This window comes from Anabrus simplex, chromosome 1, assembly GCF_040414725.1.
Source record: "Anabrus simplex isolate iqAnaSimp1 chromosome 1, ASM4041472v1, whole genome shotgun sequence".
Classification (NCBI taxonomy): domain Eukaryota; kingdom Metazoa; phylum Arthropoda; class Insecta; order Orthoptera; family Tettigoniidae; genus Anabrus; species Anabrus simplex.
This window is the reverse complement of record NC_090265.1, coordinates 346,571,449-346,584,758: the sequence shown is the minus strand read 5'-3', so window position 1 is coordinate 346,584,758 and position 13,310 is coordinate 346,571,449. Positions and strand designations below refer to the sequence as shown.

Below are 13,310 nucleotides of genomic sequence, written 5' to 3'. Positions count from 1 at the left end.
GTCCTTTCTTGGCTTTTCACAAAGGTTTGCTGTTCAGGTTTCTTCAATATTTGCAACAACTATTTGAAAAATTCACTAAATATTTCTTGATCAGTAACTAACTAATGCCTGTAGTTTGCATAATACCTACATATAAGTAGGTTCGTCCTTCCACTGTGTTCTCATTATTATTTTTATGATTACTATTACCAGTGCTTTTACCCTGTAGATGAGTGGTAGAGTGTTGGGTCCCAGATCTCAAGATTACAGGTTCATACCTGGCAGAAACAGTTGTATTTTTGAAGGACAGAAAACAATCCATTTGACACTTCATGTCGTACGAAATTCCGCGTTCTCTGCCAGAGAAAAACAAAACATCAAAATTGACACCTAGGTAGCCTAAATGGCATTTTAAAAATACTTGTGCATGGTAGTTGAGGCCATGACTATTATTATAGACCAAGCTTTGATAAGAAGGCAGGGACATTACCTATAATGCTCTGATGAAAATGCATGTGTGTGTTTTTTAAATAGTGTAAGCCATTTCTTTTCCCCTTCAACTTAATCTATATCTGTGAAGTTCTTCAGTCTGTCAAAACTAAGTCAGGATAAATAAAATTAGAAAATACCTAACAAAGAAAACATTTAATAACAGGCACTATCTGATTTTTTAAAATTATTTATTTATTTATTTATTTATTTATTTATTTATTTATTTATTTATTTATTTATATTTCAAGACATCACATAATAGTTCTAATATACTTCACATATCCAGAAATCTTGTGGTCTAGTACCAGTACATATAGAACTTGAATGATGAAATGATATGACCAAGTTGTTCAGTACTTTATTGATCCTATTTCCTGTTATCATGACAAGTACACAATGAATTTCTAGTCATACATCATTAAAATGATAACTGTATGTTTCCAGATGGACAGTTGGATGCAGTATATGATATAACAGTTGGGTATCCATACCATGTGCCACAACAAGAAACAGACTTGCTGAGAGGACGATTTCCTCAGGAAGTCCACTTTAAAATCAAGAGGTAATAACATTTAATATTAAAAATGAATATTGTCATAATTCCAGTAGAAATTACATTAGTTTTTAAACCCAGTATTATGCCTTTTTAATAGAACTTACCGGCATATGAGGGCTGTTTCTTTATTATTGGCAACTATTCGTTACAACCAACACAAAACAGATGCCTCTATGAAATGTCTGAAGTCCCTCAGTGTAGTCTCCAGCATTGTGTAGAACCCATTGTCAGTAATGTTGAAGCAATAGTATCTACTCTTTACTATAGCACCTGTTCACAGCATGGTGTGAATAGAGCTGTCTATCACTTACAGAACTTTCAGAACAGTTCAGAAACAGATGCCATGAAGTGGTTTCTTCCTCTTTGGTATCAAATAAAAAATACAAGTCCAGAGAGTATAGAGGATGGCAGAGCACTTCCCAGCCTCATCAAGTGCAGAAATCAGCCATCAGCTGTGCGACATGTATCTGAGCACTGTCCTGCCAAATGATAGGAATGTCCGCAGAAAGTACTGAGTGTTGTTTCTTGCACAATGTTGGTCACAGATGATGTTCCAGAAATGAACAGTAATACTGCACATTGACGGTCTGTCCTTGGGGTACAGTATGCGTTAAGATAACACCATCATAGTCATACACCAGAATTACCACCACCCTCACATTGCTGGGGTTCCGGTATACTTTTAACTTTTGTAGGGACTTGTACTGATGCCATTTATTTGATTACTGTTTCAGTTTGGGCTCATAAGATTGGCCCATGCCTCATCCATCATTATGATATGGTGTAAGAAAACTCCCTCTTCATGCTCATACTGTTCCAAGTGGGTTTGCAGAGCATCATTTTGTTGCACATTCAATTTTAATCCAGCTGCGTTGTTCCTTTCTTCAAAACATCTTCGACGCTATTTTTGGATCACAGTGCATGCGTGGAGCGTTGGATGGATGAGTCTATGTACTGTGAGGTAGGTTGGGTACCTCACTAACATCTGTACACATAAGAAAAATTGGTTTCGTTTCCTGGTATGCATAGAACACTGTTGCCACTAGTAAAGAAACAGCCCTAGTATTTATCATTTGTATACACTTTCAAAAATGTATGTGCATCCAGAATGAAAGTTAATAATTAATTAATGTTAATGCTTTTTCTTTTTCTTCCTACCGCTTTTTTCCCACACCTGTGGGGTTGCGGGTGCGAACTGCGTCACACATGTGGATTTGGCCCTGTTTTACGGCCAGATGTCCTTCCCGATGCCAACTCTATATGGAGGGATGTAATCACTATTGAGTATTTCTGTGGTGGTTGGTAGTGTGGTATGTTGTCTGAATATGAAGAGGAGAGTGTTGGGATGGACACATACACCCAGTCCCCAAGCCAGAGGAATTAATCAGAAGCAATTAAAATCCCCAACCTGGCCGCGAATCAAACCCGGGACCCTCTGAACCGAAGGCCAGTACGCTGACCATTCAGCCAATGAGTTGGACAATTAGTGTTATTTTTATGGTTTACAGAGATACCGAGGTGCCAGAATTAAGTCCTGCAGGAGTTCTGGACTGAGCAAGGATCGAACTTGCTAACTTCAGTTCAGAAGGCCAGTGCTCTACCGACTGAGAAATTCAGACCGGCAGAAGAAAAGCAACATGAACAGCAAAAATTGGCAAACAATATTACAACTGGCATTTGTGTCGTTGATCCCATTTAGGTGGTGAATGCTCGTGCAGGGATGTAAATATTCCTCCAGCATGTGTCATAAGAACTACTGTGAGACATCAGAGAAGACATGGCCTAACCATCTCAGTTGATGAGTGATGATTGTTGCCTCAATGCTATTTAGCTGCACTTTGACGAGCTTCAAAGGCACATTCAACAATGTATTCAACAAACATCTGATAGTTGTTTTATGACATAGTTTGAGAGAGACTGTGTCATCAGGCGGTGGGGGGTAGTCATTGACAAATTATTCACTACCTGTCCAACAGTATTAAGAGCAGTGGGAACAGGATGGAATGTATGCACATTGGGCAGGCTCTGGAGGACACTGGCAGACTACCAGGTAGGAGAAGATTCTCATCATTCAACAAGCAGTAGCCAATCCTAGGGTGTTGGCAGTCCCCATCCAGAGACTGTAACATCATATGTGAAGTATCCTGTGGCAATCAGTATGATATCAAGACAACTGTTAGAACAGAATCTGTCTTCTCATCCGAGTATATATAACTTCTCTTACATCATCTTCCATTAACACTTCAACAGTAATGGATCCGTTTGAGCTTCCAGAGTGGGATTGGAACAACTTACCAAGGAAGATGTTCAATAAATATCCAATTTCTTTGCAATTATTTAAGAAAAGGCTAGAAAAACAACAGATAGAGAATCTGCCACCTGGGCGACTACCCTAAATGCAGATCAGTAGTGATTGATTGATTGATTGATTGGGTGACATGGCCACTTGAGGCATTAAGATAAGTGCTGTTTAGCAACAAATTTAGATTCCTTCTGGGCATGGGTAACCACCAAATTGAGATGCCCTGTACAGGGTACATTATAGTGCACCACATCACCAAAAAATCTGATATTGTACAGAGTCGTCGTCGGCTATAACTCAATCCGAGTATATATAACTTCTTCCTGCATACATTGACCAGTTCAACTCAGTTTATGGAAGTGTTTACGATGACTAAATCGACCAATCCTGGCATTAAACATATGCCCACACAAATCACACTGAATGGATGGAGGAGGGCGGGGTTGTAATTGATGGAGTTTTCTTGCTTGACGCTTGGCCTCTTGATGTCTGCAGCATTCTCTTTCAAACAAGTTGACAGCGGTGGATGTAGTGTTCCGCCACAGTGAGCGGTCCACAGCACATTCTTCCCATGTCTGTATATTTATACCAGTTGGCTTCATGATGTGTTTCAGCTGGTCCTTAAAACACTTAAGAGGGGCTCCCTGAGGTCTACTGCCAGAGCAAAGTTCACCATAAAGAATTTGGCGGGGAAGCCTGATATCACCCATGTGGTGAACATGGCCTAACCATCTCAGTTGATGAGTGATGATTGTTGCCTCAATGCTATTTAGCTGCACTTTGACGAGAACTGCCGTGTTGGTCACATAGTCCTCCCACTTAATATTCAAGATGAATCTCATTTTCTGTTGGTGGAAGCGCTCAAGTTTTTTGATATCACAGCGATAGAGTATCCAAGTTTCACAGCCATACAGCAGCGTGGAAATGACAACAGCTTTGTACACCATGAGTTTGGTATGCAGTTTTAGGTCATTACTCATGAAGACTCTGTGCATTAACCATCTGAAAGCTTCGTGCTTGAACAATAATATTATTGGTTTCACATCCGCTAACTACTTTGATAGTTTTTAGAGATGCCAAGGTGCTGGAATGTTGTTCTGCAAGAGTTCTTCTACGTGCCAGTTAAATCTACCCACAAAAGGTGGCATATTTGAGCACCTTCAAAGACCACCGGACTGAGTCAAGATCGAACCTGCTACTTTGGAGTCAGAAGGCCAGTGCTCTATTATCTGAGCTACTCAGCCTGGTCTGCTTGAACACTCTGGTCAATGAGTGTGTGAAGGAACCAAACTCTAAAAGATGCCCAATTACACTGAACAAATGAGTCTACTGCTGTCTGATCACAATGGGCACAACAGGTCTGAGCAGAACTGAGCAGCCCAGAAGCTCAGAAATTCAAGTCTCTCACTCATTGGTACACTGTTGCCACATACATTGGTTCTCAGAACTTCTTAATTGTATAGCCATCTTCTCTGTACCATCACTGCGTTATTACATAACAATTTGCAGTATGATTACCCATTGCGTGAATGGAGAACTGAGTGGGCTGGTATACACAGCCAGTTATCGAGTTTAGGTTTACACACAGAGTTTACTGTTCAAATATCACCCTCTTTGATTGACAAGTGTATAGCAATGAGTATAGTTCGAGTCTGTTCAGTGTGTGGAATTTTTTTTGCAAGTAAGTGCATATAGACGACTTTCACGCACAAAAGTCTCTTCCAATAAAAAGGGATAGCAGTGGAAGAGAATTTTGTTTTAAGGGAAAAAAACTTTTATTTTCCAGGTGGTTTAGAGGAAAAGTGGAAGACACATGTATTATAAGTAAACCACAAAATAAACTAGATGTTGTACCCATTGTTGAAAGGTTAGTTTTTGTACAAGTATTGCAGAATGAATCTTCATAATCCTTTCGGTAATAATGTCATCTAGCGGAGATGAGAGTGAGAGTAAGCCTCAATTTACAATTGTCAGCCAATGTAATGTTAATGCTGAATAGTTTTATGGATTTAAGACACTGCAGATCATCAGAGTCACGTGCATGTATTGAACGGTATGCACGTATAAGTATAGTAACTAGTTTATAACATATAACATACCTTCATTTGCTAACTGGTTCACATTTAGATGTTTTGGTGCATATACATCTGCAGTACATGATGCTAATAAACCTTGTATTTCATATAGGTTTCCTAGCTCATCCCTACCAACAGAAGATGCAGAACTCAAGAGCTGGCTGGCCAGTATCTGGAGAGAGAAGGAACAAACACTTCATGACTTTTATGCCTGCGGTCACTTCAAATCTATAGTTCCTCCAGTGGAGTGTTCCCAAAACTATCGTTCTTCTTCTCCTCCTCGTTCACTCCTGAAGCTAAACAATCCTCCACCTTCAGTGAGTACACTTCCTTCACCTGACTATTCCGGGCTGGATCCCGCAAGCCGACCTTTGTCAACTCATCCTCAGTCCCACCCTCCTTCACTTCCCAACAGTACACCACTCCCGCCTCATTCCAGTGCCCTTTATCTAGCCCTCATGTTCTGGACTGCTCTCTCACTTGCACTACTTGCTGGCCTGCTGGCTTCGCAGTTGGTGCGGCTCTGGGTCGCTACCAATGCTGCACTCTTTCTTGGCCTCTCGCTCTTCTCCGATGGAACACATCTTTTGGAGATCTCCCTTTATCGACTAAAAGAGAAGTATTTATTATTGCGATAATTCACAAGAGCTTTTCAAGTCAATGAAGACTTTAGCATCTTCGAGTGTTCCATTAGTTCACTGAATTCATAGTAAAAGGATTTTATTACCTACATACAGGAGGTACAAAAAAAATTTGTTAATTTAATATTTTACAGATGTCTTACAGCTTGCAAGGTAACATAGTTATAAATTAAGAACAGTGCTTAGTAATTACAGAGCTATAACTGAACAACTAAAAACAACACTGGGAGCAAATTGCTTAACAGATGTTGGATAAGTACAGCCAGGTTAATGACCTTAATAAACAGATTACTATCCCTTAGTGATAAAATACTTTACCTCACAGCATACGACTAACTTTCAAGAATATATTAAATTTTTGTAATGGAGTATGATGTGAGTAAATATTGCAAGTATTTGACAGGATGTTTAGGATAGTAAGGGAAAATTTTCTTGTCTAACAAAATCTTTTTAGAAAATGATTTTATAACTGCTAGGTTCTTTAGTCTGCCGAAGCTAATTTTTGAATAACTCAATTTATAAACTAACTGAAATACAAAGACACATTTTAATCTATCTAAATAATAATAATAATAATAATAATAATAATTCATACCCATTGCAATATGATTAAAATAATCAAATGTGAATAAAATAAAATACTTAATCGCCCCACACTGGGTGGGATTTGTAGTCTTTTGCAACAACAACAACAACAACAACAGCAGCAATAACAACAACAACAATAAATAACCATTGCATAATGATTAAAATTATCACATATGAATAAAAACTTAATTGCCTCACGCTTGGGCATCAATTGTAATCTAATTCAAAATATATGATTAAATACTGCATTATTAAAATAAGACAAATTAATAAAAATAATATATCAAAATGTCCATAGTATGAGTGCCAGAATTCACCAGAATGGATTCCTCGAATTTTGATAGAGCATGATAATTGTCTCTCTCCCAGGGCATGTACATAAAGCTGCGTACTGGTACGTCTGCTTCAGGCCTTCTGAAAATGACTGAATAGGTAGGAACTGCACCTAGCTTCATCAATAACTCCACTGATTCTAATATAACTAACTATATTCTGAATAACATCCGTGCATGAGTATCTCATCAACTTACCAAAATATACATAAAATACACTCACAAAATACCGCTGGAAGACTCCATATTTACAACAACAACAACAACAAAAACAAAAACAGTGGGAAACCAAAAGCGAGGACCAAGCTACCATTTGCAGTCACTCCGTCGAAAGTTCATTACAATGCATATACAGGGTGAAGCAAAATTCGCATACTTGGGCGTCGCAGTGCGACTCCTCACATGCCAGCAATAAAAAAATGTCTCTCACAAAAAATCTTCCTGCGAGTATATCTGGCAGAAAAAGAACGTTGAAGAGTGGCAATCTGGCAACACTGTAACCACATGTAGGGTAACTACCTCTGTCAGAGCTTATTACCCGTGCTGTACAGTTGGTGCAGTGGATAGTTTTGGGTTAGCATGCAAGAGGTCGAGGGTTCAATCCTGGGTTGAGGCGCTTTTTTATTTGCTAATTTCCATTGGACATTAATACTGTAATACAGTAAGACACCATTTCTTAGATCACGTGTATCCTACATTTACAAAATTTAGTAACGCTGAACACGTTGTAACGCATCTAGTAGATGAAGTGGTGCGAATAAATTCACGCCCATGATGTGGAAAGGGCGTCTTTCAAAGCTGACCAATAAAAACGAATGTTCGTCCATTTCTAGGATCGTAGTATGTAAGTGCAAATGGTTTCTAGAGGACCCGCTGCAATCGCTGTTGACGATTAAGATGCCAGATACCACCTGGACTACATTTACGAAATAAAAAACATACACCTCAACCCAGGATCGACCCCTCAATCTACTGCACGCTAACCTAAAACTCTATCCCCTGCACCAACAGCACAGCACGATGAATATGTGCTTACAGAGGTAGTTACCCTACATATGGTTACATTGTTGCCAGATTGCCATTCTTCAATTACCTTTTTCTCCCGGATATACTCGCAGGACGAATTTTTGTGAGAGTAATAATAATAATAACTTAAATGTTTCCACCTTTTCAATACAATATATTCACAAAATTACAAAATTATACGGTACTAGTTTCGACCCATCTAGGGGTCATCATCAGCCGTATTGGAGCAAAGATCATTTGTGGCGAAATCCTAAGACAATATTATTTTAAAGAAAAACAAGTGAAATGAGATGTTATGGTAATAGTTAATAATACAAGGAATATACATAATAAGAGGTATTATTAACTATTACCATAACATCTCATTTCACTTGTTTTTCTTTAAAATAATATTGTCTTAGGATTTCGCCACAAATGATCTTTGCTCCAATACGGCTGATGATGACCCCTAGATGGGTCGAAACTAGTACCGTATAATTTTGTAATTTTGTGAATATATTGTATTGAAAAGGTGGAAACATTTAAGTTATTATTATTATTACTTATATATTGTTCAATACGGACCAAAAACATGAAATTCATAACCATCAATTTTGTGAGAGACTTTTTTTTATTGCTGGCATGTGAGGAATCGCATTGCGATGCCTGAGTGCGCGAATTTCGCTTCACCCTGTATATGTGGATGAATACCCTTCACTGTATCTATGTATCAACACAACTTGCATATATTCTCATTATTGACACTTGTTATATCACACAGATACTGTACCTTTATAATACTGTGTTCAATGACTCTAACACTTGGTTTAAAGATACATTCACTTGAGCAACACACACTTGTCATTCCAAAACATAAATTCTGGAAAGTCTGAAATACAGTACCCCATAGCTTTCACCAATATATAATACCAAGCCACCACAAGAGATACAATAGCAAGTGCCTAAGCACTCCATCGTTGTAGGTTAGTACCACACTTCACATTCCACAAACATTATAAGACCATGTTCCATAGTACCAAGTGCCTAAGCACTCCACCGTTGTAGGTTAGTACCACACTTCACATTCCACAAACATTATAAGACCACGTTCCATAGAAGTCCTCTTCCTACCAAAGTTTGAAGTCCTGTCTCCTCCAGCAAAGTCTGAAGTCAAGCTCTCTCCGCCATTTTCTCACATGCCTAAATAGACCTCAGCTTCCCCTTATTCTCACATGATACGTCTAGATTGATCCTGACCATCCAATCACGAGTATCAAGACGACTTCCGCGTCCCATGACAATAATAACCAGGCCGCATCATCAGTCTCTGGACTATCCACATGAATCACGCAAACTTTACGAATTGTTAATAGCACTGTTTTCCCATCCGTTTGTACAAAACAAATTACTCATATCACATATGGAGACCTTCCAGCCTTAAATATTAAGAACAAAATATACAACACAAATAATGATAATAATAATAAATCAAATAATGACAATAATAATATCTCTTACTTCTGGATACAGTGCGAGGGTGTGATATATGTACTATCACAACATATCCCATCAGACATTTTGTAAATTTCAAAAATGTACCAAGTTGCAATGTGAAGACATTTCTCAACAAAATGTTAAAAGAAAAGATAACAATTAAAAATGATAGGTCAATCAAAAACATGTTAGAACTAACTGAAAGATTAAATAAGCTAAAAATCACAGAAAGCACAAGAATAATATCTTTTGACATAATCAACATATGCACTAATGTACCTATAGAAGAACTGGTTAGAATTCTAGAAAAAGATCTAAAAGAAAGCAATTCAACATGAGAAACAGAAGAAATAATCAATCTGTTAAAAACTACCTTCAAACAAAACCCGTTCATATTTGGCAACAAAATACATTCACAAAAAGGCGGATTAGCTATGAGTTCACCATTATCGGAAATAATAGCAAACATATTCTTGAACAGCATTGAGGACAAACCGTTAACTCACCAACGTGCCAAAGGAATAATGCACTGGAGCAGATTTGTACATTTCTAAACATTTTTGAATGTGATTTGATAGAATCTGATAATGTTCTTTCAAGAACGAAACATGTCATTCTATTTTAATTAGGTTGTTTCTGTTTCAGGTACAAATATGTTACCATGTTTTTCTCAGGAAATTTAATAATTTATTTAGTCAAAAATTAGTTCCGGCAGACTGAAGAACTGAACAATAATAAATTAACCGAGTTAAAACTGAAAAAAAAAAAGGCTTAAAAAAATTAAAAAACAATTTTATCAAACTGATAGCTGTTCATAAATCAACTTCATTTGATTCTAATTGGTGAGTGAAAAGAAGATATCTCATCTAACTCTGAGGTATCAACAAAGCAAAACACAAGATCTGCTGCCCTGCTCCTATATCATCTTATAATTATTACTTGAAGTGCTTGTTATTTTATCTCGATAACTTCATTTTTTTAGTATTATCAGAATCCTAGTCAAACATTTTTCAGCACGTGGATTGATATTTCATATTGTACAAGTCTCATAACTTATACCTTTAGACTATAATCTATTTATAATACAATATTTATGTATACTATTATATAAAGAGGTAAGTAAAGTTTGTTTGTATGTAATGGCTAATCTCAGGAACTACTGGATCGATTCTAAAAATTATTTTACTAATGTAAATATTCATTATCCCTGATGGACAAAGGCTGTATTTTATTTTCAAATCAATTTGAAGGGGGTGGGCATGGGGGGATATATAAAAATACTAGGCTAACATAGGCGAAATATCGAATTTGTCGTACAAGGACGAGACAAAGCTCAATTTAAGCCCCTTGACGCAAGAAGCAAAACTTGGTAAGCCTTATGGGCCCAAAAACCATATGGAGATATTGGCACAACACTACCCCTGCTCTAGGAATCTGATAAAGAAATGAACTGCCGTAACCATTGCAACGTCAGCACCAGTATTCATACAGCAACGAGATTATCTACAATATATCACAAAAACCTAACACGTTATAGACATGAAAATTATTATTTGGAATCTTATGTAAAAATAAAAGAACACAAATTTTTGTTTTCAAAAAATCCACTTAAGGGGAGAGAGGGGGTGAAAAGAAGTGAGGAAGGAGTTGAATTCTTTATATGAGGATACACATATCTCAGAAACTGAAGATGTTACAGGCGTTAAAATTGGTATTTGGAATCTCCTTTAACAATACAGGAACACACTTTTTTTTGGAAAATCCACTTAAGGGGGTGAAAAGAATAAAAAAAGCGGGTGAATTTAAAAAAAGTATCTTCTTCATCCACCGCTTTTTCCACATCTGTGGGGTTATGGGTGTGAACTGTGTCGCACATGGGATTTGACCCTGTTTTACGGCTGTATGCCCTTCCTGATGGCAACCCTACGTGTAGGGATGTAATTACTATTGCGTTTTCCTGTTGTGGTTGGTAATGTGGCGTGTTGAGTGAATATGAAGAGAGTGTTGGGATAAACACAAACAATCTGTCCCTGAGCCAGAAGAATTAATAACACGCGATTAAAAACCCTGACCCTGTCTGGAATCGAAGCCAGAACCCTGTGAACCGAAGACCTCAACGCTGTCCACTCAGCCAAGGAGTGGGGCAGTTTTTAAAATGAGTATATCTACAGTATACGTCATAAACCTAACATGTTACAGACGTGAAAATTGGTATTTGTAGTCTCCTTTAAAAATAAAGAAACACATACTTTTTGTTTTTGGAAAATCAGCTTAAGCTGGAGATCAAAAATAAGTGAAGAAAGAGTTTAATTCTCTTTATGAGAATACTTATATCTCAAAAACTACGATGTTACAGGTGTGAAAATTGGTATTTGGAACCTACTTTAGAAATAAATAAAAAAACTTTTTTCGACATAAAAGAGGACTGTTTCTCATATATAGAGTTCCGTGTCACATGTTCCAGATTTAGGTCTGCCAGTAGCCTGGTCATCTTAGCCCCAAAAGGCAATGCCACAAACATGGTTTACAAAGAGGTTCCGGGGTAAATGAAATGCAATTTTTCGGTGAGCTTTTATACTTTAGGGATGCAATACCGAGGAACAAGTAATTTTTGTCAAATTACGAAATCCTCGCGAGCGAACCCATGCGTAAGAGCTAGTAATATTATAATATTATGATGATATGACATTGTCTGTTACAAACCTTACAGGTATCTCCACATTTCAGTCGGAATTGACTGAAAGGTCACAAATATGGTTTATATAGCATAATTGATTGGAAATGAAAACCTCTTTCTTACTGTATACTGACAAATGGAATTTTATAAAGTGGAAGTTCTTTTATTTCTTGGTAGGTTGAGCTAATGGATCATTCTGTGTTACTCATAACTTATTGAAATACTCCGATTAAGTGCAATACAAAAAATAGACAGTTTCTTCCTTGTCTCTTTTTGATGGCTGTGTTCACAAATGAAGTATATAATATACACATATATGACTTTTTTGCACTTGTGGTACAAGGCAATAGTTTAGTTTCTTGCAATGTGGTTTACTGCCAGCAAGTTCAAATTTAATGTACCTACTTCATGGAGCTTAAAACAGATGGTTAGAATTCACCTTTACGTTCATCTGATCCACTGTTTTAGATCAACTGGAGATCATACTGTCCAAACTTAGAAGATAGGACAAACAAAAGTGCTTTGTGCCACTTTTTCCTTCTTGTGTATGATTCTCATTTCTTTACTAAAGTAAGGAGCAATTGCTCCTGGAGACTGATCATTCTTAACTTCCCTGACTCAAGTACTCTCTAATCATTATGTACATTGTAAAGCTCATTTAGAGTGAATATTCTTCTTCTAACATAAAATATAACCAACATTAGTAAGTTAAAAAAACTGTATATTCTGCTTGGTCTGAAAAGGAAACAAATGTATTATACTCTTAAGTGAACTTGCATCAACAGTAGTTACAATTATATATAATTACTATTTTAAAAATACTATAAGACACAGTCAAAAAAGTGTTGCACATGAGCAAACTGTAACACTGTAACATGTAGATTCTTCCTGCCATATTTGGAGAGCAAAGCATACTTCTTACAGTTTTATACATTCTTTTAGAACTGAGGAACTTTTGAGTGCTTCTGCTCATCTGAATCTCTCAGAGAGAAGCAAATTAACAAAACATGAACTAAGGTAGCTTTCTAAACCAGGTATTTTTGCCATCATTGAAGCCTTCTAATGTAAAATATGTGCTAGACTTTATCCAGCAAAATCTTTAACTGGAGAGTGTCATACATGTACGAATCTATAGGTCTTTCATCTGCTGAGTCCCAGATGAAAGCAAG

At 37.1% G+C, this 13,310-nt stretch overlaps 1 protein-coding gene across 1 annotated transcript in view; it reads left to right on the top strand.

Annotated features, from left to right (window-relative positions):
- LOC136866277 (lysocardiolipin acyltransferase 1-like) overlaps nucleotides 1-6,042 on the top strand; it is a 62,854-nt gene extending 56,812 nt beyond the window's left edge. The window contains exons 5-6 of the mRNA XM_068226521.1: nucleotides 916-1,033; nucleotides 5,517-6,042. Of these exons, the coding sequence (XP_068082622.1) occupies nucleotides 916-1,033; nucleotides 5,517-6,042 (644 nt within the window). The remainder of the gene's footprint in view (nucleotides 1-915; nucleotides 1,034-5,516) is intronic.
- The last annotated feature ends 7,268 nt before the right edge of the window (nucleotides 6,043-13,310 follow it).